Genomic DNA, 21,804 nt, shown 5'->3' with positions numbered 1-21,804 from the left:
AGTTCTGAATTTATGGAAGGATGCTTGTCTGAAAATACTAGAACCTGACGACATCAGCATGGACATGTTAATAAATCGACCTCAGAAAGCGAAACAAAGGAACGACTGGAGTCGAACAATCCAACAAAATGTACAACACAAACTGTCACTAAACATGAAATTGATGACTGATCCTTGAACCAACTCCCACGGTAGCTTCAGCAATTTCCAGAACGAGCTATGAGGGACACCTTTCTGAGATTGCATCTGAATATACTTCCAACCAGAGAGATTCTGAAAAAGACGAAACAGCTGCCTGAATCCCAAGCCTTTTGTAGATTTTGTAAAGTTGAAATACTGGCAGGAAATGACAATTCGTTAATCTTCAGAGTTATCCAATTCTGGAATTCAATAATGATCTAAAAGGAATCGGAACTGAAGTCAAATCTACAAAACATAAGAAAGAAAATGTAAATGTGATTTTAATTTTTGTTTCTGTTCTTTTCTCTTTGAATTAATTTGTACTACAATTTGAGTGGAAAAGTTTGAAAAAAAACTATAACATTCAATAAAAAATAAAAAAAACTGGTCGATTATTTGAAACCTGGCATAGAGCACCTATAGACCCTCCCTACTTCGGCAATATAACCTGTGGAGTGGGGGGCATTACCGGTAGGGTAATACATGAATGGGGAAAAAAAGTAAAGAAACAAAATGGCCACCATGGAAGGGACGAAGGGACTTCACATAGTCCCTTCGTCCTTTCCATGGCATCCACTCGCAGGAAAGAACTCCAGGACGCTGCAGCGTCAGAGCCTTGTCGGGCAGGTAAGGCCCAGGCGAGGGCCAATTTGACCCTTGCAGGGTACTAATGGGTTGTTCTACTTCCAAAACACCCAGAAGAGCCTTGTTACATGCGTGTAGCCATTCTTTGACACAGACATTCAGCATGTTAAACATAACATTTGCTGTCTCATAAAAAAGTCAACACTTTTTTTTGTGTGTATAAAATAAGCAAGTATGCACTTTCACCTGCTGTGAGGAACAGGTCTGGTACACAACACATTTATACAAAGCTGAGCTGAGGCTAGAATGGCAGGTTGTGCACTGGAAGAATGTTGGAGGTCATGGCCTCCATGCCACACACTGTCTAGGCCACACTGAAATCCGGAAGTACTGATAGTAGTTGGATGTGGGAGGCAGGTAGGCTCTACTCCACTTCAAATGCATAGTTACATAGACGTTTGCCATCAATGACCATGCTGTTTGTTGTTGCCCGTTTCAGGGACTGCCTGTAGTCAATGGCCATGCTGTTCATAGTCGTAGGTGGCAGGGACTTCTGACAGTTGGTGGCCATGTTGTCTGTGGCTAGAAGTGGCAGTGGTTCCTTACAGTCAGTGGCCATTTTGTTTGTGGTCATCGATTGCAGGGAGTTGCCGCTGTTTTGTGCATGTGACCAGTTTGCTTTGGAGCCAATGGAAAAGCAACATAGAAGCCTAGAGATTTGAAACACAGTGGGATTTGGAGACCATGGGCGATGAGGAACCCCCTAATGCGTCTTCACTCACGTGGTCACCGCGCCCCTGAATTATACACACATTACATGATAGTAGAGAGAGTATAAGAAGGGAACAAAGTGACAAACGACTAACTCTGACTTAACTCTGCTGTCCCATTAGAGTCAATGACCAGTCGGTGTGGATGCACCCCAATCTCCCATGTGGTCCAGTCCTCCTCTGTCCTAATCGGTGGAACGCCTCTGAATTTACGCCATGCATGGCCTTTCACCACCAACACGCCCTACGCAGTGCCTTGTACTACCCCATGTACTTGCCTGTCTAAAGCCTTCCCCCCACCCCATGGCGATCCGCCGTGACACAGGAGGACCCTTAGCCGCCAGTTGCGGTTGTAGTTGAGAAACATACGTACGTTTGCAATGGTGGCAACGAAAAGCATCACCACCACGGCGATGTGAACCACAAAGATCCCGGCAAGTATCACCAGCATGATGTCCGCCTGCAGCTATTCCACCCAGTTGAGACTCTGCAAGAAAAATCAAGGGTCAGGATCAGGAGTTCAAGCATAGGCATCCCAATGTTACAGTGCTCATCTCGCCAACATGTTCTTTCATCTACATGTTACTGCATGTCACCATGCTTTGCATGGGACCATCTCGGACTGCTGTTGCACCAGTAGCTTTCCCTCTTCCCAGGCAGTTTCTGAGGCAGTAACCACGCCCCCACCAGGAAGCTATTGTGCCAATCAGGATGGGTGCTCCCATCCATATGTGTTGCATCAGTAGCTGCCAGATAGAGATTGAATATGCAATTATGTACTAGTGAAACAATTGTGGCAGCCATTAAGCCCAAGTCAAGGAGTTATTTCATCTGCAATCGGACACTATGCCGCAGTTGTGCACCCCCACATGCCTGCTCCCCCTATCAATCTATGGTAACACCCTGGGTGCGTCCCCCACGTACAGCGCTGCGCCGCTCCCCAGCTAGGTTTGCGTTTTATAAATCCCTCCCATGCATGCAAGACACTCACTGTGGCCGTGATCATGATGCCGCCAGGAAGCTATTGTGGCAGTTCCCCAGCCCTTATCAAACCGTCATTGTGGCAGTAACCAACCTTTACCAGACACTTTCTGGGTAAGACACTTTCCGCCATCATGAATCTATTTGAGGCGATCGGTCTCCTCAAGAGGGCTGTTGTGGAGGTAAGTGGCTGCTACCAGACAGCCGTGGAGTCTGAAATGTTGCCACTGTCAGACTGTTACTGTGCCAGCAATCATGTACCCCGCAGAGAGTTATTTTGGCATTATCGTAACAGTGAGTATACCACCTTGAGAGAGTTACCCAAACAGCATTAAACTCCCATAAAACAGTTCCAGTGTCAATGTTTCCCCCAACATGCAGTTTTGTGACACAAATTAGAAATTGAGGCTTGGCCGTGGACACCCTGAACCGGACATGTTCAATTTGTGTTCCCTTTTGGGGTGGGATCAGGCCTGATTTGCATATATTCTTTTCCCTTCTATAATGGTCTGTCAGGGTGCAATATGAGGGTTGCCCAGCGTGTTTCCACTGGTTAAGATGAATTCATAACCTTCCAGCCAACCACCTTCAGTTGTGTAGATGTTGCCCTGAGCGGGACATTTATGCCCAGACGTGGCTGCCGAGCCTGCTGGGCCTGATGAGGCCAGAGCATATCTAGGGGGGGGCTTGCGATCTCATGCAGAAGGGATGTGACCCAGCAGCAGAAGCTGGACTTCACCTTTTGGGGATTTGTAAATGGTCTTTCCTGTCTGTAATGGCACGCACATTGCTTTTAAACTAGTATAAGGTTCATCCTGCCACTTAAAGTACCTGGCACAGTATTTAGTACATTTGTTTACAGGTATGATTGCTCTCATCTCCGCAGTATTGATGCCTTCCTTCGTCCACCCTGTGACCCTTCCAGAAACCCAGAATAGGGCAGCAAGACTTATCCTTCGCCTCAAGCCCACGGACTGTATCTCTCCTGCCCTACAAAGCCTTCACTGGCTCCCGGTCTCAGCACGGATTACATTCAAATCCCTTTGTATCATCCACAAGGCTTTCTGGGGCCGGGGACCACTCTATCTTCAACGCTTCCTGACCAAATACTCTCCTTCTAGACTCCTGCGTTCCTCTGGCACCCACTCCCTGCGCGTGAAGCGGTTTGCCAAACAGGGAGAACTGGTGGTCGATCCCTCTCCTTGGTGGGCTCTCTCTTGCAGAATAACCTCCCTCCACCACTGCGTCTTGAACAAGATCTCCCCAAGTTACCTCTTCCTTCTCCCCCTCTCTTCCCTGCTAGTCATACAGTAGTGTGACTGGTGCGCAGGGCCCTTATGTATCCTCGGGGCCTGACCCCCCACATCTCTCATCCCAGCCACTGTCTATTCACTGCACTTGCTTAGGCTCACCCTCCCCACGGGAGGTTGCACTTTCCTTTTTCCCTTCTTAAGCACTTCACCCCGAGCACTTCTCCATGAGAACCACAGCACCTATCCCTCACCATTCCCCCCCTCCCCCTCTGCACTTGCACGTTCTGAACACTCACAAGGCATACAAGTTTTGTCTCCTCTCCCTTTCATTATCATTTCTTTGTACTATTAATTCGAACTAGTTATCCTTTTGTAATTCATTGTCTATCCTTCCCCTGTCACTTTGAAACAGTTTTGCTAATTGTATAAGCGCCTAACAAGTCACCAATAAAATAAAATAAAATAAATAAATAAATAAATAAATAAATAAATAAAAAAGCAATATCTGGTAATTTTATTGCTTGGAACACATTAAGGTTTTGGAATGGTGTCCTATTGGTGATATTACTTTGCGTTTTTTAAGAGGACACAGTTGAGGCAGGTATATAGTGAGGGCATTCTGGCACATGTGTGTAATATGTCACCTACTTCGACTGTAGCCTTGATTCAAGAACTCCTTTTTTTTATTTAAAGGAAATGATGTCTGGGTTCCTGTTGTGGAGGAGTATGCAATGAATGGTGGAAGTTCGAATTGCAGATACACAGTTCCTTGCAATTGAATGGATGGGGTGACCAGTAGGGTGCACCCAGTTTCTGGTAGGGTTGCCCAGATTCCCAGGTCACTTTCAGCTGCTCCCTAAGTGCAGGGTAGTTTCCGGTGTGGATCAAATCACATTTTAAACACAGAAGTACAGAGATGTAGGTAAGTGGCGCCAACTCGGGAGGATAGCTCAGTGGCAACGGGCTCGCCTTGGAAGCAAGACAACACAGAGCAACACGGGTTCGATCCCCAGATCCACGCTTACAAACCTCTGGGTATTAAGCGCGTTATAAATAAGCAATCATATCAGCTCCACATACACAGAGATTCATGCATCCCCTCCAGGCATCGCCCTGGGGTTTTGCCTTTTTCTGCCGGGGCTAGGGCTCGGAAGTGCTCAGTGAGGGTTGCACATGGCGGTCTCCATACAGCTATAGGTTTTCATTGGGCATCGGGATCAGTGCCCGCTGGCAAGAGCCATACTGCAGCGTAGCACCAGTCCCAGCTGGAGGGTCGAGGGGGAGGAAGTTAGCGGACTTCATGCATTTCTGTAGGCCCAGCTCGACTCCGATAGACTCTCCTAGCGTTTGGGTCCTGCCACGCAGGAACCCGCCTCCTAGGGTGTGCATGCGCTCTACCAGTGTGCCAAGGCCCCTCACACTGCCCATCCCCGCGCCCTGAGGAAGTCGCTAGCCAGATGGACGCAGGAGAGAGCCTAGAGGCTCAATGCACTGTATCTCAAGCCCCACAGGACCTCGCCTCACAAGCAGAGTGGTCGCGAGAGCGCTTCTGCAGAGCGCCCTTAGCGTAGCACAGCGCGACTCGTCACGTGACTCCGCTACAGGTGGCAGGGATTGGAGAAACAACAAGCACACATAGGAACAGTCCCGTAAAGACGGCAAGGGTGGGACAAGTTTCCGAGAGCTGGGACTGAAGTCCAATTCAGTGAGCTCTGAAACATGGCACACGGGCACGGCTGCCAAACTCTGCCTACAGGTCGCCAGGCTCTGGCATTCCTGGGGCCTGGAGCCCCGGCCGCCAATGGGGCGTCACGCAGAGTGCGTTAGATGCAACCGGTCCAATATCGCCCCTTAGCGATCAGAATAGCAGCTGTTTCTGAACGTCAAAGATGTCTATACACGTGGCAAGACACTGAGAAAGACTAGTATCTCATTTCTGCTATTTCTTTCTCGGAAATCCCCCCAAAAGCGTGTTGCTGGTCTGTGGCCACCTCATTTTAATACTTGATTTTCTTTCTACTTAAATCTTAAAGCCCAGGTGTGTCTTAAGCTACCTGGCACATACTATATCCATGTGCCTTAAACTACCTCAGACACACTGTCCACGTGCCCTAAACTTCTCGCACTGTCAACATCAGGGGGGGGGGTTCATTCTAACGAGCTGATGTTTGCTTTTTTCAGACATTAGACGTCATCCTGCCCGTCCCACGTGCCCCAGAGTGTGCAGTGTATCTTTTTGAAAAGCTTCCCACAATCATAAAACAGTGAGCGGGGCGTGGGTGTTGTGATGGGAGTAGACAAATGAATATAAGGCAATATCATATTTGCTTCAAAAACGGACGTTTACCATTCCATAAAAACACTAAAATCTTGAGTACAACATGTCTATTCCTTCAGAGGGCAAAGGCACTGGATGGCAGCCCTAACATAACTGCGGGCTTGCTGTAACCCTGACTCTGCCTTTGCTGGCAGCAGTGCTTTAAGCGGGATTGGAAATGGTGGGGGGCGGGCTAGTTAAGGGGTGCGGCCTAAGGACACGCCCCCTGATGAGAGCCCCCCCTGCATTAACGGGGGGGGCTTGTAAATGTTGGAGCTGCGGCACACTGGCATTATTACCTTTGATGCGCCCAGCCCCTCCTTTTAACCACAAGAAGGGTCAGGGCGCACCAAAGTGTGACACCAGTGTGCCCCAGCTCGCATGCAGCAGGTAGTCCTTTCATTCAAGGAGCCCACTTTAACCACGGGCTCCTTGAATGAAAGGTCTGTACTTGAAACAGGAGGAGGGACAGTGCTTAATTTGTGGGGGTGGTTGCCGGTGCCCAACACCGGCACTCTTTTTTGGGCACCGAAACTCATATGAGGCTAGCGCACATACAATTGCTTTGTTTGTTCTTCCACTTCGCTTTGCTTCGATTATAAATCATTGGGATTTGTCATTCTGATCTCGATCTCTCTTGTGCTTGCAGGTTGCAGGCCATGGATGGCTGGGCCTGGGAGGGGCCAGCAATAGCAATGAACAACAAACTGTTACAAACAGCCAATGAAAACTACCATTCTGTTGTTACTATGCAGTATTTGATACATTGTGTATAGTAACACAGAATGTGCAGTTTTCATTGGCTGTTCTTCGGAGCCAGTGAAATTAAATGGTGATGTGTTGTTGTTGCCACAGGAGGCAGCGCGGCACCACCTTCATTTCACGAGTTACTGTGAAGTGAAGGTGTCGAGGCGTGGCGTCGTCGGTCCTGACTTGTGAGAGAGAGAGCCTGCCCTGCTGCACTGCGTGGTGCCGACTAGTTGCTTCCTGGGGCTCCCTCTGCCTGCTTTTGCATTTGTGCAGGTGCCAGTGTGCGCACCCGGCCCCCCACCCTGATGCCCGACAGGAGACCAAGTCCCAGCCGGCAAAGCAGGTAAGTCACTTGTTGCGTGCGGTGCAGCCTGACCCGTCACAGTCAAGTGATCAGGCAAGGAAGGCCCAGGTCGGGGCCCGGGTGGTGGCACGGTCCCCTGGTGGTGTCCTGACTGCCCAGGAGTCAGGACCCCACCAGGGGCCCGTCTGCACACGAGCTTCTGTCTGTGTGACCTGTGTGCAGTGTGCTGCTGACTGCAGTCAGTGCCAGGCCGAGGCCAATTTCTGTGACCAGGGGCTGCCAGTTGCCGCGGGCGCCAAGGCCCATGGATTGTGCCCAAAAGTATGTTTTTTACTTTTTTCTTCGAAAACCTGACCTTCCGTGTGGCCGGTGGCCCGGGCCCCGCCCCACGAAAGGTAAGTTTTAAAAGAAATAACTTATTTTGAGTGGCGGCTGTGGCCCATTACTTCAAAAGTGATGGGCCCAGCCGCCCAAATATACGTTTTTTCTTTTAAAATCTTAACTTTCGTGGGGCCGCTGCACCGCGCACCTATTTTTGTCATCAGGCTCAGCATGGCGGTGGTGGCCCCACGGAAGGTAGCCCAAGTGATTGAGGCAAGGCAGGGCAAAGCCCAGGACCGGGCGGGGCACGGGCGGCAACGTGGTCTCACTAGTGTCTGTCACAAAAGAAATGAATTGTCGTTTGCAACTTTGGCCACTTTTCCATTGGTGCTGAGCCCGACTCGAGACAATTGTATGCCCCAGTCCAACCCTGGATAGCATTCATCTAAGCGAAACATGAGCTGTGAATTTGTGCCTGGGTGTTTCTGTTCTTCCTCTTAATCTTATCGGCCTCATTAGTTCACAAACGAGCTTCAGCGAGGGGACCCGGAGCGGTGTACGTATAGGGCCAAAACCGAACCGGCTGCACTTTGCGAGAAAAGCCCATGCAAAGACGACCTTCTGAAATGCCATTTCAAGCTTAAAGATACACACATGGAAACTAGACAGGGATAAACATGGTACACATGCCCACTAATCTGTCGTCATAAATGAAAGCACTAATTGAATATTCGTGTATAATTCTCAACCGTCTTTTGCTGTCATTTGTTTACATAATTCCAGCGCATGTTTTCTATCCTGATGTGTGGTTTATACACCAGATGTGGCCCCTTAACCTGGGTACAATACGCTCTGAGCATGTGCTCCAAATGAGAGCACATGCAATCCTCAGATAGGAATCCTCAGATAGGGAGTTGGGTGCCTGTTACACCCCGCAGTTTAGTGAAGTATGTCAAGAACATGTCAGTGGGAAGGAGATATCCGAATATGTATTCTCCTCAGGCTCCTGAATATTGGGTGACCAAACATATTTAGTTTTTTAATATGTATAAAGGTGGAAAGAGGCCCTAAAGCAGAAGTAGCACAGGCTGTTGATTTGCAGAAATGACTTTTTCCAAGTTATCCAACACCATGCTCATGCTTGAAGGAAGGGTGAAGGGGGATGCATTTATGAGATGTGATGACTGATAAGGGCTTGAGAGTAAATTGATTACACAAAACACCTGGATGAGGTGACTGAAGAACGGGCTGAGGGGAGGGTGCTCTTCCTGGAAGTAACCGATTAACAATACTTGGTGTACTTTAACAGACTGTCAGATGGGGGCAGAAGGGGTAGAGACGAATACAATGCAACAGTGACTGAAACAGAATGCTTTTTTATTTATTTGCATTTTTAAAGCGCTCACACAGCCCGGGGGCATTGAGACGCAGTTACAGGAGGAGCATGTCTATTTACTACTAGCCTGTGCCAGCAGTTGCTGCAGCTCCAAACATGTGACATGGAGCAGCAGCAGTGTGATGGGCTGGTGGTGGGCCGATCTAGGTAGGTCTAGCACTGAACTGGCGCAGCCGGCGCGCCCGTGCTGATGGTGGCACCGCGACTGCGCTGAGAGCAGCGCCGTGCCCGGCATTATGGGGCCAATATTTTTTGGGCACTGCCACTTATTTTTTTACAAATTAAGCACTGAGGAGGGCTGAGGGGCCAGCCCCCCCTTTTGTTTTCGAGTAACTGGGCATCATGCTGGGCGATGACTAGTTAGTTACTCGAAACAAAAGGAGAGCTGGGCCTTCCAGCCCTCCTCCTGTTCTGAGGACATACACCAGGCAGCCCACACTGCACGGTAACGTCTGCTGCTTGCAGCTGTCAATACTAAGGTTTGAAGTGTCCGCTGGCTGGGGCTAGTCGGGGGTGGGCTCCCACAGGGTCCTGGCTCAGGAGCCGTTTCTGTAGACTGCCGGGGCCGGGCCGCGGCAGGCCCGGCCCACTTAAAGTCCTGGCTGGCAGGGGTGGGCAGCTCACTGTAAAACCTGGAGACTTTAGTTCTAAGCTCAGCGTCCTCGCTTGACTACACTGTGTGATCCTGGTCATGTGTGCAACTGGGCTAAAATCTCAGGGGGCTGGGGGTAACCCTTCAAATGTTGGGAGAGGGGCTACATTCATAGACTCTTGGGGACGGGCGAACTGGTGTTGGTAGATCTAAATTCTTTACATATTCTAATAAGACTAGTCAAACTTAAGGACTGCTGCAAGAATGGGATGTCTCGCCACCCTTCCAATTACTCCCCCGAAATGCAAGTACAAACACCCCATCACAATGGGCATTGCCCACAAATGTACGCATACAGATACAGCTGCGAGCAATGCCAGCCTTCCCCTTACTGATTGCTGGGCCGCTGTCACCTGTGCAGCCGCGGGCACTGTGCATTGCCTGTGCCCTACTCTCTCCTGCCATGGCTCCGGAGGTCAGCCAGGTCGAGTGGACACCCCCCAGCATCTCGGAGCCTGGTCTGCCCGCTGGCCGTGTTGCCACTGACACGCAGGCGATAGAACCTTTCTTCCCGTGGCATGATGCATGCCAGTGGTTGCGCAGATGCGTGTATGGCGGGCACTCCCAGCACCATCTCTCGCGCCTCTGGACACCATGGTCGGACTGGACTATGGTGCAATAGGCAGCGCTGGACGGGCCATCCCAACATGCAGGTGTGGGCCAGTCTGATGATTACTGCTCTGCACAGGTGGCAGTTTTGATCGGTGCTACTGACCAGTTATAGTTTAACAGCCACCATTTGCAACAGAGCAACCACCTGCCTTTGAACAGTACTCGTAGAGTCTCATGAAAAGTGACACATGTGCGGGCAGTAAGGGATTACCGGTACCGGTAAGGGCACCGGTACCGGTAATCCCTTACCGCCCTATTACGAGGTCCCTTTGCGGGTCCTCCCTTAACGCCTGGTTTTACCAGGCATTAAGGACGGGACCCTCCAAAGGGACTTTGGAGGTAATAACGGTACCGTTATTACCGTCTTCCCCGTTCCCATTGAGCCCTATGGGGGCTCAAATGGGAATGGGGAAGAGCCCTGGTGAATGGGGAATTACCACCCCCGCCAACCTTGGAATGGGGCAGTAATACCTCCATTCACCAGGGCGGAGTCGGTATGGGTTTGGAGGCAGCCATGGCGCTAAAAGCACCATGGTTACCTCCAAACTCATAATGACCCATAGGGCCTCATTAGGAGTTTGGAGGTAACCATATTTACCGCCTTCCCCAGTCCCATTGAGCCCTATGGGGCAAAAATGGGAATGGGGAAGGGCCAATATTCAATGGGGAATTACCGCCCCGCCAACCTTGGAATGGGGGTGGTAATTCCCCATTGAACATTGGCGGACTCGTTACGATACCGGCACCAACCATGGTGCTAATAGCGCCATGGGTTACCGCCAGTGTTGCAATGAGGGCCATACTGTGGGTGTTTGGTTATTTGCCCACCCATTGATGGCCCACGGCCATACTAATCCCTGTGGAGATCCCCACCCACTGCCCGACCCTCCCTGCCCTATCTCTTTGAGCTCGCTCCATCCAGCAGTATCATGGGAACTGGCCCCTTTTCATCGCAGGCCAGTTTCCTTGAATCCTGTTCCACCGACATTTATCGCATTGTACGGCAAGAGCGCCAAGGGGGCACTCCGGTGGTGATAGTGCGTGGTACAAATATCCTTTAACATTAACAAATATGTGGATTGGGGCGGGGATGAGTATTAAGAAAGGCGAGGGTGTTGGGGGTGCGGGGGTCTCCCCCTGCAGTAAAATGCAGTAAAAAAATTCGGTGAAACCGGATCCGATGAAGCGTATCAATGAACTATCGCCTGTCTGTGTTTTTCTAAGCAGTCTGCTAAGAGGTAATGGCTCAATTGCAGCTGTACAGGGCTACTCGTTTAATAGAAATGTCTTAGCCAGGTGTGTCTTCAGCCACTTGATGTATATATCTCCTGCATGCACTGAAATCATGCCAAAAGAAGCAAGCCAAGGTTTGGCGTGAAGTATTAGATGAGCATTTGCCAGGTGCTGCCATCTTACGCTCGGGTAATCATGGCTCCATTTTTCAGCTGTGTGATCTTATGGCCAGGTAGTGCCATTATATCAGATCAAATGCCTATCCATGCCTACCCGCCTACCCGAAGGGCGTTGCCAAAGTTCATTTGTTGGTTATGGGGGTCTATTATACCCCGTTGCCAGATACGGGGGGAAATGGTTTTAAGTTCTTGAGGAAGCTCCTATGTGGTGATGTCGCTAGGGGGAAGGGCCGGGGGCCTGGGACCCTCCTCTGAAATCCGGCCCTCCCTTGCACCCCCTTGCCCCACCCCTACGTCAGCTGGGCTACTCACTCTGCACTGTTTGCAGTGCTGTGTTCCTCCCTCCCCACGGCACACACACAGGGCTGCAATCAACCCTCCCTTGCACCCCCTTTCCCCCACCCCTACGTCAGCTGGGCTACTCACTCTGCACTGTTTGCAGTGGTGTGTTCCTCCCTCCCCACGGCACACACACAGGGCTGCAATCAACCCTCCCTTCCACCCCCTTTCCCCCACCCCTACGTCAGCTGGGCTACTCACTCTGCAATGTTTGCAGTGCTGTGTTCCTCCCTGCCCACGGCACACACACAGGGCTGCAATCAACCCTCCCTTGCACCCCCTTTCCCCCACCCCTACGTCAGCTGAGCTACTCACTCTGCACTGTTTGCAGTGCTGTGTTCCTCCCTCCCCACGGCACACACACAGGGCTGCAATCAACCCTCCCTTGCACCCCCTTTCCCCCAACCCTACGTCAGCTGGGCTACTCACTCTGCACTGTTTGCAGTGGTGTGTTCCTCCCTCCCCACGGCACACACACAGGGCTGCAATCAACCCTCCCTTCCACCCCCTTTCCCCCACCCCTACGTCAGCTGGGCTACTCACTCTGCACTGTTTGCAGTGCTGTGTTCCTCCCTGCCCACGGCACACACACAGGGCTGCAATCAACCCTCCCTTGCACCCCCTTTCCCCCACCCCTACGTCAGCTGAGCTACTCACTCTGCACTGTTTGCAGTGCTGTGTTCCTCCCTCCCCACGGCACACACACAGGGCTGCAATCAACCCTCCCTTGCACCCCCTTTCCCCCAACCCTACGTCAGCTGGGCTACTCACTCTGCACTGTTTGCAGTGCTGTGTTCCTCCCTCCCCACGGCACACACACAGGGCTGCAATCAACCCTCCCTTCCACCCCCTTTCCCCCACCCCTACGTCAGCTGGGCTACTCACTCTGCACTGTTTGCAGTGCTGTGTTCCTCCCTGCCCACGGCACACACACAGGGCTGCAATCAACCCTCCCTTGCACCCCCTTTCCCCCACCCCTACTTCAGCTGAGCTACTCACTCTGCACTGTTTGCAGTGCTGTGTTCCTCCCTCCCCACGGCACACACACAGGGCTGCAATCAACCCTCCCTTGCACCCCCTTTCCCCCAACCCTACGTCAGCTGGGCTACTCACTCTGCACTGTTTGCAGTTCTGTGTTCCTCCCTCCCCACGGCACACACACAGGGCTGCAATCAACAATGAAGAGCTCTGTTCCCTCTGCCACCAAGACCAGCCCCTCCAATCAGAATGTAGAGCACAAAACTGTGAATGATGGGTCATTAGTGACGTAATGGTTTTGCACCTACATTCTGATCAGAGGGAGGGCAGGTGCAGTGGGGTTTGGTAGTTGGTGGGCACAAAAGCTTCTCTGCAGGTGTTCTTGTGACATCACACATTCCCTTTCATAGGCGGCCCCTGCATGCTTTTGTCTGTGCCCCCCCCTACTTTTGTTTTTGGCCCCCTCTGTGCCCCCCCTCCGCTTCCCCCCTAAATTTGATTCCTGACGACGTCCCTACTCCTCTGTGCCTAGGTCCTGTCCTGTCTCGGTGGCTAAACAGCAGACAAACTAGGGGGACAATCCTGTAATCCCAGTTTTCCAATTTGATGGAATTGCGTAATGCCGTTACTGCTAGAATGGGGACTCTTAGACACGGACTGGCGCCTTGCGTGGTGTGCTGTACAGTTGGCAGCTTGCAGGCATGAAGAAAGGCGGCATGGGCACATGGACTGAAGCGTGGTCCCAGTGAAGGAATAAGGGTGGCGTGAGGGGGCGCTGCCCTCACAGCACGCAGCCCTGGAAGCACTGACTCACACTCCCTCACGCCCTCGCATGGTACACGGCTCCTGTGACTAAAGCACTCCAGCGGGCGCTGCTGCCAAGCCTGGCTGGGAAGCCTGCGGGAGGGGGGCACGCGGCCTCCAGGACATCACGCGAACCGGCTGCACGCGCCAGCAAGCTTATCCTTCAACCCCTTTCCATTCTTTTTCTCGTTGTAATCATTTCATACATTTTTTGGGGGGGGGGGGGGGGTTAGACTGGACAGAGACATTGGACCAAAGCCTATACATATAAAATGACTGCAGACCTTCCTCCAAACCCAAAGGGGGTGAACCACTTGTCGGGATATTTGGAAACATTTCCGAATAAAACGTATAGGATTTTCTTCCCGAAGGGTTCGGTTCAACCTGCTGCAAACAAATGAAATATTGGAAAAAAAGAGGACTATTAGCTACGAAAACCTGTAGACACTGTTTAATCCCGGAGCAGACTGACGCCCTAAGACTTTTGCTATTGTCTTGTGGCGCATTGACCAGCCAAAGAGAGCAACATTTGGGCCATCTACTCTCTAAATATCAGTCATATCGTGAGGAAGATTGGTGGATAGTAGCAGTGGTGGCCTTTTACCGGAAATTGGACTTGAGAAACGCCAAAATAGGAAATTGAAGGGCTAAAGAACTTGGATTCCTGTCAATTTCCTGCTACTTCCCATGTTCAACTCTCCAACTTCTGTTTATCTAAGTGAAGATTTTTAAAGGAACGAAAGGACAAAATGATGATAATGATGATTTCTTGTAAAACAATTAAACAAGTAATAAAACAAAAATAATCGTTTAAAGAACTTTGCCTAATGGGAGGCGTGAATGGAACAAACAGCGGCACTGGAAGGCGTCAGGCATACACTACTCCAAGATGGCGGCTGGAGAAAGGCACGGCTCATCTGCGCTTCAGAGAAAGGAGCCAGAACTAGTTCTCATGCCAAACCCTTACCCGCCTACATGGACCTCTAAGCACTCTACATGGACCTCTAGGCAGAAGCGGACATTATGAATAGCAGATATATGCCTGGTTAAGAGTAAGGCGAGGAAGCCCATGCGCTCTCCCTGAACCGTGCCATGAGTTCCCTTTGGATCTCAGCCATCCATAGGTGTCCATTGAGGGGGGAAAGGGGTGGCAATTGCACCCGCCAATCGCTGCTTTGCCCTGACCCACCGAATTGATGCCCAGCCCCAAGCATGAACAATTGTCACTAGTCTGAAAGGTGCTCCTTCAACAAGCATCACTCATTCAAAATCACTTTGTTTGCTTATGATATGATATGGCATTTATAACGCGCCTATACACAAGTGTTTCAAGGCGCGACGAAGCAAGGGAGGGTGAACAAAGGGAAGACAGAGGCAACGATCTTACTAGGCCAGGTGACACTGAGATTGCGCAAGTTGGGATAATTCCAGAGTTTAAAAGGGGCTGAAGGGGTTATGTGGTCACACTAGGCGATGCCCCCCTGACACAGCCTGCAACTCCACAGGACCTCCTCACCAGAGATCCGCTACTCTCTATTCCTGGCCGCACATAGCCTTGTACTCTGTAACGCGTTCTCCTGCCCCCAGGACCTGGATACCCCCCTGTAATCCCAATAATTGACATACAATAAATGTGGTTCCGAGTATTGAGTGACGTCGACTGGGATTTTAAAGTGGGCATGTGTCTCCACCCAAACTGGAAACCGGCGCATATGGCCGCTCCGTGCCTGTAGCTGGGAGGTTTGCGGCCTACAGTGAATAAACCCCACCTTGGCAAAGACTCACCCAATAGTGCCCCCCATCTGCTCTAGGATCGCATGTACTCTGAGGTGGGGGGCTTTGCGTTGTGAACCCGGCGGGATATCCCTGTGAGTTGTCGTGCTCAGTGGCCAGGCCTGAGAGCGGGTAGGGGGGGCTCCAAAAGCAGTGTGACCGCATGATCTGAGTGATTGCCCAATGCCCCTTAAGAGAATCCGACATAGGTTGGTAATAAATTGAGCTTGATGCTGCTGCAGCTTCACTGTCACAGAAAGGATCTGTCACATCACTGCCAGTTTTACTTTTTTTTTTACCATTTGCATGCAATTATATGGGGGGGCGAGACCTCCGCCCCTCTCACCCCATACTGCTCTTATATTTTTTATAACCCTAACTCCCACCACATATAATTTCGGGGAAATTAGCATTTTGGTTTTCAGCAATTTCCAGTTCGCAGTGATGACATGACAGGTTCACAAATAGCCAAGTGTCACTCCTTTTATCAACTGAAGAAGAATGAAAGGTGGAGACAGCCCAGCTGTAATTCCCATATTCTCTGCATACCTCCCAGGATCTCTGGAGGTCTGAGGGCGGGTGAGTCAGGGCTTTAGGAATGAATCTACTTCATCTCGAGTAGTGAGTGTTTTATGAGTTGCTCATCAGCGGTGATCTGCATGTCAGGTGGCATAACGTGGGTCTCGAAGATAAAGAAGTCAAAAGCTCACAAAAGCTAGTAATGACCATACACCACTGGCCACCTTTCCCACGTAACAACATCACTGGAAAGCAGCTGGGATAAAACGACCAACAATAAACCTTGCAACCCTAACTATTCCACAGAACGTCATTTTACATTCGTCTACAGTACTTGTGTGGTGTTAACACCCGATCTGGCGTGCCGGATCGGGTCTTAGTTCCCCGGGGGCGTGCCCAGGCCGATAACACCTGTTAAGGCCATTAGCAGCCCGGGTTACCAAAGCGGTACCCTGGGGTGCTAAAAAAAAGGATCTTCCTTCAACGGGAGGTCGCGCGCATCCCGTTGTAGGAAAATCCTTTACAAAGATGGCTGGCATGGAAAGGGAAGAGCGGCTCCGGAGCCGCTCTTCCCTTTCCATGGCGGCTGTTAGGGGCAGAAGGTGCGGCTTTGGGGTGTGGGGGATCAAAAATGAATAAATAAACTGGGACGGATGGTGGGGGGAAGACGGCAGCGGGGGAGCCGGCCTTCAGGTGGCATGGAACGCGGGCTTGCATCAGCAGTTCAAGCCCACGTTCAACTTTTGTTGCCACAGTCTTGCAGCTTGTCAGAGCTGCAAATTAGTGGTATTCCTAACTGTGTCCAGTGATAAAGTCAACTGGGAAATGTCCACCAGGGGGCGACCTTTCCCAAGGAATTCACCCTCAGTAAACTCAAACACATTCTCCAAATAGTCTAGGATTGCAGTTTATAATATCAAATAATACCCCTCATATAACATTTGGGTAAAGTATTTTAGGGGACAGGGGGAAAAAATCGACTACCTGGCCACTTTGCCCAGGTGACATTGTCGCATGGAACCACCATGAGCCAGCCCGTTATTTGAGCAACCTTGGTTGACTCCACCGATAATGGAACCTGTAATCTATGCATAGGCTTCCGCAACGTGTGCACCAACCCACTCAGCTGTGCACTGAAAGTTGCAGGGATCTTTCCAAAGCTGGAATAAAAAATAAGGAGAAGAGCACATAGAAAGCGCCCTGGACACGCCAGAGGGGGCTGCGCCGCTCCTTGGCCTGGTCGCTCGCAGGGGGCGCTTTCATTGGCAGGAATGTGGGTGGCGGACATGTCATCACGCAGCGTGATCGCTGGCTGCGCGCCCCCAATCTCGCGAGACGGCGCTGCTTTTAGGCTCGGGGGAGAACTGGGTCCCAGGGTGATGCACAGCGCTGCAAGTGGGGCGTCGGCATGCAATGGGCCGGGGTGGGGGGGTCGCAGCCGACCTGTCCCCACTCCCCGCCCCGGAACCCCCTCCTCAGGCGCGGCGATGCTCCCAGCTGTTCCAACCCTCACATGGTCCAGGTTGGGCGTGATTCTCACCGCCCGGGAAGGGGATTCTGGGATTGAAGTTTGACATATGCAGAATTGTCCATTGGTTGGAAATAGTAACCTGTCAGTGTTTAATACATCTCCTGCTCCGTTCTTGATTGTTTAAGAGGCTTTGTATGATTTTTAATAAACTGTTAATAAAACTGTGGAGGAGATTTTGCTCGGCAGTTTTCCCCCCGACTTCTGAAAGCGAGTCCCCCATGGCCGCTTCCTTTAGGGCTGGGGTGGGGGGTGCTTGAGGAAGGTGTGACGTCGGAGGGAAGTGCGTGAGGGAGGTGTGACATCGTCCACAGCGCACGACTGTAGGGGTGTCATTAGGGGGCTTTGAACAGCTCCCCTGATCCAGCCTCTCTCTAGTTTTGGGAAGCCGAAACACTTGCATGAAAGTCCACAAGGGAGAAATGGCGAACCAGGAGGGGCACTAAGCTTGGAGGTGCTGTTTGGTTATCTACCAATCCATTGGCTGCCGAAGGCCATACTAATCCCTATGTCCCCCGCCCCCCATTTCCTTTCCATCCCCGCCCAAAACACACCCTCCTGGGATCTCTTTGAGCTAGGTTTTGCAAGCCGGACTACCAAACTTTGCACCGGAAGTCTTTCGAGATAATTAATGACTTAATTGGAGCTGTAAATGCAGTAATGGGGTAACCAAAATGTCTCAACCGGGTCTGCCTTCAGCCACTCTGCTTGTCCTTCACAGAAGTCCTGCTACAGACAAGCATTGGCAAACTCACCAGTGTAAGCTTGTGTATAAGCTCTGGCGCAAGCAACACCATTGAGCTGATCGGGCTCTTGCCCCTGTCCCCTGAAATGTTGGGCTATGTTGACTCAACTTGGCTGAACTAGAGATAGTGCCAGCCCCAGGTTGACCAGCGTCCTATGTGGGCGCCGTCAGCTCACACTACATTGTGTGAGCTGGTTGCATCCTTTTGTCAGTCAATGACTTTCTATTTATGAGTGACAGAGGCGTGGTTGAATCATGTTGCGCCCCTGTCATTCGCTAATAGAAAGTCATTGACTGACACTTTACATGACAGTGTCATGTAAAAGGCGCCTCCAGCTCACGCAATGTAAAGTGTCATGAGCTGGCTGCGCCCTTTTGTTTGTGGCGCCCTGTGTGACCGCACCACTTGATCGCCCCTTGAGCCGGCTCTGCCTACAGCGTCGTGGCCGGATAGAACAGGACAAAGACGTTAAACGGCACCTGGGCTTTGTTGTCAACAAAGGCCCTGCAATTACTGACATAAAGCATTGTATTGTTAGCACCTGCATTCATATGCACACATTTTTAGGCAATTGAAATCGTGATGTGGGGTTAGTACTTGCATGCCAGGGGAGTGATTGGAAGGGTAGGGGGGGCAGTAGACCACTCATTCTCACAGCAGTCCTTAAGTGGGTGCTTTCAGACGTTACTGCTTGTGACATTGAAGCGTCACCAGAATAGTCTCATTGGAATGCGTAAAGAAGCTACATAGGGGGTGGAGCCTCCAAGTTAGCCCCGCCCATCACCAGTTAGCTCCCAGTGAAAGTAGGTTTTCTTGCGCCCCTGTGTATAAGTATTAGGCATTTGCCAGGCACTGGTATTATATGCCCAGGCACTCGCACCATTTTGCAGCTGTTACCATCAATGGTCTGTTACTACCACTACAGCTGTGCCTGGCGAATGCCTTTGCCATGCCTACACAAAGGCCAAAACGGTTGGCATTGCCAATGCTTTCTTTCTATTGTCTGCCGTGCCGTCTGCAGGAATGAGTTGGTGGGCAGGGAAGGTGCACAGTCTGTGAATTCCTGTTAGGAAATCGGCCTGGGTGGCACATTTTTGCCACATGGTCAGCAATAATGAGGAGATGGCTGGGTACATAGGCCAGTGAGGAGAGAAGATTGGAAGAATTCAGTCAGGAGATGTAATGCAGTGATGGAAACATTGACCGGAGAGAGAGCGGGCAGCCGGACTTTCATTCAACAGGCCATGTTGACAATTGATGGGTGCCTGCATAGAAACAGGGCGCACCCGTGCACAGTGCGCAGGAAGACGCTCACTCGCCCCGTCGCAGGTGTTCTGGGGGGAGTAAACTGCAGGTCCCCCTTGCTCTATCGCAGTGGTGTCCCTCCAGTTTTGTCTCACTCCGTTACTGGCACACCATTTTGCCTCTGCTGGGGGTTGAAGGTCCGCACTTATGGGTAATGTCTCCTGGCAGAAAGTGGGGGAGTGGGTCCAGGAAGACCCACTGGTGTTGGGGGGGGTCCATCCAGGTTGCTGTATCATAGTATCCAGATCACAATGCCTGGAGGCCTAACTTTTGGGCGAGTCACTTGGGTCATTTTTGGGCCAACCCCCGGGCCAATTTACAAGAGGTGGCCTGGGTCTGAATTGCCCCCCCCCCCTGTGATGCATGATCATGTTCACAATATAGTCATCTTTAGCCCTGTGAGCATTGCGGGCTGTGCCCCGCTCCCTCTCTTTGGAAGCCGATAGTGAAAACAGCAGAGGCGCTATAGGGTCCAAGCGGAAGCCATCCTTGAAGCATCAGCACGAGGTCCACACAATACCCAATATTGGGGGAGCAGCTGAACAAGCATTTATGGTGCGCTCATATGGACCACCTGTGTAGAGCGCCACCGACCTCCATTAGGGGGCCCCCAGGATGGGACAGGTGCAGTGATCATATAGTTGAAGTCAAGTCTTAGAGTGCCGGCCACCATAGCCATAGGCCAGGCCCTTGACATGAAACTCTGGCCTACCTAGAGGGTCTCGGGTGAACAGAGGGGCCAGCCTCCCCGCCCCATGGAGGGCTCTAAGGGGAAGCATGGACAGGCAGCAATGCCCTCGGCTGAGTCCCACGGTTGCCATGGTGAGTGCATCAAGTTCACAATGGGATAGGGTACATTACAACGCGTCGATGGTCCTATCTTCATTTTCAATACCCGCCTCTGCCCATCAGTGCCTGGCAGTGAAGGGCCTGTGGTCGCTAATAAGAGGTGTTGGCATCACAGAGCTCGAGGATTTCTGGCATGTATGTTTACTATCGAAGCTTTTCATGGCTGTACCTCATTAAAGCTTTTGGCATTTCAACATAAAAAAGACGTTCCCCAGCACCATCTGGTTTCCAAATCGTTCCATCTGTTGCCCACACAGGATGCTTTTTGAAAGGGGAGTAGATGCACTGCTGACAATGCAACTTGGAGGCACTGAACAGATGGGGAGTGCATTTTTGTTTATTTTAAGTGTTGATTTATAGCGCGATTTATACCAACCAGTGGTTTCTAGAACCTGGGTTGCGCTGCGTTAATAAACGCGTTGCCCCTGAGCTATCCTTTCTCCCCTTATCGCAACAGCTAGGCGCTTGGTAAAGTGCTGTAATGCGCGTAACACTTTAAGAATGAACGTATCTTATGCCTGAAGATGACCTTAGTCTGTGGAGACGTTGTCTCGGTGGCGATCGTCTCGCTGTTGCTGCCTTTTTTTTAAATTCTTTGCCGTTAGGTATTTTATGGTCCCATGAATGTGTGTACATGCAATTATTTTAAATGCAACATGGAAATACTATCCTGATTTTTAAATGAATGAAGATGTTGAATTTAATGAGGTTTCTAAAATGTTTAACATTTCAGAAATTGTGGTTATGTGAACATTCTGTGTGTTAGTACTGTTATTTTTTCTTTTATAACTTTTTTTAAAACCATACAATAAAGGGGAAAAAAATATGTTACACACAGATCTCGGCAGCAGGCGCATTGAATCACAAGCCATCTCCTCCCCCACACGAGGCATGTCGCTTGTGCACAAACGCTTCCTGGGTTCTGTAGTGCCTTGAAGTAGCGAGCCTTTGGATCACTCTTCCTATTGCCTAACACAAAGGGGGCTTTGTCAGACCAGGGCACTACAGAGGAAGGAAACGGTTCAAATAGGGACCCTCTGCAGGGACGGCGCCAAGCATGGGCTTGGGATGGCTAAAGCCAGGCCCGTTTCTTGGCCCGAGGGGAAGTGGGCGGCTGCCCGGGGGCGCAGTTGCCCCAGGGGGTGCATTTGCCCTTGGAGGTGAAATTTCGCTCTCGGTGCGATTGCCTTGCAGCGAGTAGCGGCAGCAGGTGCCGCCTCTGCCTCTTCTAACCCACGTAACGTTACGCGAGTCAGAGAGGCGCGGGCCACCATTTTTTTAAAGTATCGCCCTGCACCACCGAAATCCTTTGTGATGGTTTCCGGCATCTGCCACTTCAGCCGTATTGATCAGTCCTCCAGGCTCCAGCCCCATGTTTAAAGAGAGGGGTGGGAAGGGCTGCGCGTTGGTTTGAACGTGTGTTTACATTC

The 21,804-nt window shown here is 51.0% G+C and overlaps 1 protein-coding gene across 1 annotated transcript in view; it reads right to left on the bottom strand.

The window, feature by feature from the left end:
* The window catches only part of EMP1 (epithelial membrane protein 1), an 81,549-nt gene that overhangs the window by 25,331 nt on the left and 34,414 nt on the right, over positions 1-21,804 (bottom strand). Inside the window, exon 2 of the mRNA XM_069652749.1 lies at positions 1,909-2,022. Coding sequence (XP_069508850.1) covers positions 1,909-1,986 — 78 coding nt within the window. The 5' untranslated portion in view covers positions 1,987-2,022. The remainder of the gene's footprint in view (positions 1-1,908; positions 2,023-21,804) is intronic.

This window comes from Ambystoma mexicanum, chromosome 3p, assembly GCF_040938575.1.
Source record: "Ambystoma mexicanum isolate Mex_15411 chromosome 3p, UKY_AmexF1_1, whole genome shotgun sequence".
Taxonomy (NCBI): domain Eukaryota; kingdom Metazoa; phylum Chordata; class Amphibia; order Caudata; family Ambystomatidae; genus Ambystoma; species Ambystoma mexicanum.
The sequence above is the reverse complement of the archived record's forward strand: the minus strand, read 5'-3'. Positions and strand labels throughout refer to the sequence as shown.